The 3,977-nt window shown below is 47.7% G+C and overlaps 1 protein-coding gene across 5 annotated transcripts in view; it reads left to right on the top strand.

Annotated features, from left to right (window-relative positions):
- Arhgap32 (Rho GTPase activating protein 32) overlaps window positions 1–3,295 on the top strand; it is a 337,222-nt gene extending 333,927 nt beyond the window's left edge. For all 5 annotated transcript variants that reach the window (XM_023701443.1, XM_023701444.1, XM_023701442.1 and 2 more), the window contains one exon: window positions 943–3,295. In XM_023701443.1, coding sequence (XP_023557211.1) covers window positions 943–3,201 — 2,259 coding nt within the window. In that variant the 3' untranslated portion in view covers window positions 3,202–3,295. The remainder of the gene's footprint in view (window positions 1–942) is intronic.
- The last annotated feature ends 682 nt before the right edge of the window (window positions 3,296–3,977 follow it).

Here is a 3,977-nt window from a genome sequence, read left to right as displayed (position 1 = left end):
TTTTTTTTTTTTCTTTCCCACTTCCATCCCTGACTGTGACTTTGGGCAAGTTATTTTGCCACTCTCTGACAGTTACTCACTTCTGCAGAATGACAATCTTGTAAGACATTTGTAAGACTTTTGCCTTTCAGGCTTTTTAGAAATGTAAGACATTACAGGATATCAGGGTTTGTGTTGATTTTTCAACATTAACCAGTAGATTGTTCCATTGCCAAGTACTTGTTTTGATGAGAGAATTTTGTACACAAACCTAAGGGGTTTTTTCCCCCTAGTTTTCTGATTTTTAAAAAAATTCCATAGGTTTTTTTTATGGTCATCTTAGAGGGCTTAAATTTCTAGTTCTTCTTGGAAGATGCTATTTCTAGTTGTTACTTCTCAGGGATAATATTTTGGAGTCTTGCTTTGAGAATTATATTTAGCTTGTGAATCCACAGATGGAGTTGAAAGTGGAAAAAGACAATAACCTCTGATCTGATTGTCACCTTGTTGCCCTTCCTTGTGTTAGGGGATTTAAAACTGCTCCTACTATACAACTTTGACTCACAATAAAAATCCTTCCTCGGGAAAAATCCTTCCAAAAGAGTTGACTCTTTTCATTGAATAAAATGTTCTCGGTATTAAGGGTAAGCTAGACTGATTGGCTAGGTATTTGTTTTTAAGCTTCACAGTGTTGACTAACTTTTATTTGAGCCTGCACATAAAAAAAAAATGCCACGGGCAGCCTCATGTCACATTTCAAATGTATTATGAATTAGAAACCCTGAACAGTTGCAGAGATGTGATATACCAAACAGCATCATAGTGTCGTCCTTTCCTGGCAGAGGCAGTGAAGAGTTCAAACTGCCACCCATATAACCTCAGCTGCAAGTCAAAACTGTAGTAGCATTTGATTCCTTGGGGGAGTATGAAAAAAAGACTCATAACATTGTCATTTTTTAATAGGCTCAAGGAGCAGTTCCAGCTCCAGAGAGGCCACCTGAGCCTCAAGCCATGGATGACCCTGTACCTGTCTTTGTCAGCGACGGCAGTGCAGCTGTCCAGTGCCCCATGGCTGCTGCTGCTGCTGCTCTCCAGCCAGGCCTACCCGGGAAGGTTCGCGAAGGCAGTAGGCCCCCACTCCTCCACCTGCGTGCTGAGTCCTTCCCTGGGCACTGCTGTGCCTTCACAGCCCCAGTAGCCCCTACCAGGACAGTGGAAAGCAAAACGGCTGCAGCTGTGCACTCCAGCAGCGCAGAGGCCCCGAGCAGCTCTAGTTACCACTCCTTTGTCGCTGCTTCATCAGCCTCGGTGGATGACGTGTTGCCTCTACCACTTCCTATCCCTCAACCTAAGCATGCTTCTCAGAAAATAGCTTACTCTTCCTTTGCCAGGCCTGAAGTTGCCCCTGAGCCCTTTGGCCCAGAAAATTGCTTGCATTTCAGTATGACTCCAAACTGCCAGTTCCGTCCCCAGAGTGTACCTCCACATCATAATAAATTGGAGCAGCACCAAGTGTATGGTACCCGGTCAGAGCCACCAACCTCCATGGGTCCTCGTTACAATACTTATGTGGCTCCTGGAAGAAATGGGTCTGGACACCACTCCAAGCCGTGCAGCCGAATTGAATATGTTTCTTCTCTGAGCTCTTCAGTTAGGAGTGCTTGTTACCCCGAAGATATTCCACCGTACCCTACCATCCGGAGGGTGCAGTCCCTTCATGCACCCCCATCGTCCATGATCCGCTCTGTCCCCATTTCTCGGACAGAAGTTCCCCCTGATGATGAAGCAGCCTACTGTCCAAGACCCCTGTACCAGTATAAGCCATATCAGTCCTCCCAGGCCCGCTCAGATTACCACGTAACTCAGCTCCAGCCTTACTTTGAGAATGGACGGGTACATTACCGCTACAGCCCTTATTCCAGCTCCTCTAGCTCTTACTACAGCCCTGACGGGGCCTTGTGTGATGTGGATGCCTATAGCACAGTGCAGTTGAGGCCGCTTCACCGCCTGCCCAGTCGTGATTTTGCTCTCTACAGTTCAAGACTACAAGGCAAGCCCTTGTGCAGTTACCCCGGCTTGCCTCCACGCCCCCGTACCGGTGGCGCTGGCTTTTTCTCTGGTAATGACCATAATGCAGTCGGCGTGCCTCCGCCTGCTGATGTAAAGCACACCTACACATCATGGGACCTGGAGGACATGGAGAAATACCGCATGCAGTCCATCCGGAGAGAGAGCCGAGCACGGCAGAAGGTGAAGGGCCCTGTCATGTCTCAGTATGATAACATGACCCCAGCCATGCAGGATGACTTGGGGGGGATCTATGTCATCCATCTGCGCAGCAAATCCGATCCTGGGAAAACTGGACTTCTCTCGGTGGCAGAGGGAAAGGAGGGACGACACCCAACCAAGGCTGTCAGTCCTGAGGGAGATGACCGCTTCTGTAGGAAGCACCCAGAGCAAGAGTTCGATAGAGTCCTCCACCATGGGGTCTATGGCAGCGCACAAGGGGAGAAGCCATCCCTCCCTCAGAAGCAGAGCAGCCTTAGGAGCAGGAAGCTCCATGACATGGGGTGTAGTCTCCCAGAGCACAGGGCGCATCAGGAAGCAAGCCATAGGCAACTGTGTGAATCAAAACATGGGCCACCTCATGCCCAAGCCTCTGGCCAGTTAGATTATGGGCCCAAAGGGATTCCAGACACTGCCGAGCCAGGCAGCTACCATAACTCTGGAGGAAAATATGCCCCATCAGGGCAGGAGTCTTTAAGATTAAACCACAGAGAGGTGAGGCTCTCCAAAGAGCTGGAGCGCCCTCGAACCAGACAGCCGCCAGCCCCTGACAAACACTCCAGAAACTGCTACAAGGAGGAGGAGCACCTCACCCAGTCAACGGTCCCACCCCCTAAGCCAGAGAGGAGTCATAGCCTAAAGCTGCACCACACCCAGAACCTGGAGAGGGACCCCAGCGTGCTATACCACTACCAAACACACAGCAAGCGCCAGAGCAATATGACTGTTGTGTCCCAGTATGATAACCTGGAGGATTGCCATTCCCTGCCCCAGCACCAGCGAGGCAGCTTTGGAGGGGCAGGGATGGGGACCTACATGCCCTCTGGCTTTGCCCACCCACAGAGCAGGACATACGCCACAGCACTGGGTCAGGGGGCCTTCCTGCCCACAGAGTTGTCCTTGCAGCACCCTGACACACAGATCCATGCAGAATGAGCCCTGGGAGCAATAGAGTTGAAGCAGCCTCTGCTGGACAGTGGACTGTTCTATTTTTTTCAGTAACCAAAAAGATTAAAAAAAAAAAAAAAAAGGTACAAAATTTCTGACCACATTTGAAAAATAAATGTATCAAAAGTAAACAAATCACCATCTTCCCCCACACACTGCTTCATTTCCATCCTTCTATCTATAGAATCTCATGTTTGTCTTTAAAAAGAGATCTGAATGATTGTAAAGCATTGTGTTGAGAATCTGGTAAAAATCTGTCACAGACCGCACTTGCTGTAGAGGGCTAATCCATTAAGAGCCTGAGGACTGCCTTTAACTGAATTTGAATTTAACTGTATTTTCTTCATGCTACCTAGTTCAGAGCAGTTTACATTTCTTTCCTGGTAGTCTTTTTTTTCTTTCTTTTTTCATCATTTGTGTCCCTGCTTGCCCGTCAGTGGCTGCACACATTGCCCATTAGATGCTCCATTCTGTTCTCACTTCATTGTCTCTGGCCAAAAAGGGGCTTGCAGATTAAGTTAGGATGGAGAAAAACTCACTGATCCTTCAGATAAATCACTGAGATAATTAGCAACATTATAATTAAAAAGTGAAGGAACTAAGACTTTCAGCATTTCATAGTACAGAGTTATAAAATAGCAGACCATCTAGGTTCAGGCTGAGCCACACTCTTTACATTCATATTTCCGTACCTGTTGCACACAAGTGCACAGGCTCGTATCACTGCAGAGTATTTTTTTAAGTTAGAATTGAAGGGAATTTGT

The sequence above is a fragment of the Octodon degus genome, unplaced genomic scaffold (assembly GCF_000260255.1).
Source record: "Octodon degus isolate 3935 unplaced genomic scaffold, OctDeg1.0 scaffold00136, whole genome shotgun sequence".
NCBI classification, from domain to species: Eukaryota; Metazoa; Chordata; class Mammalia; order Rodentia; family Octodontidae; genus Octodon; species Octodon degus.
This window is presented reverse-complemented; position numbering and strand designations above follow the sequence as displayed.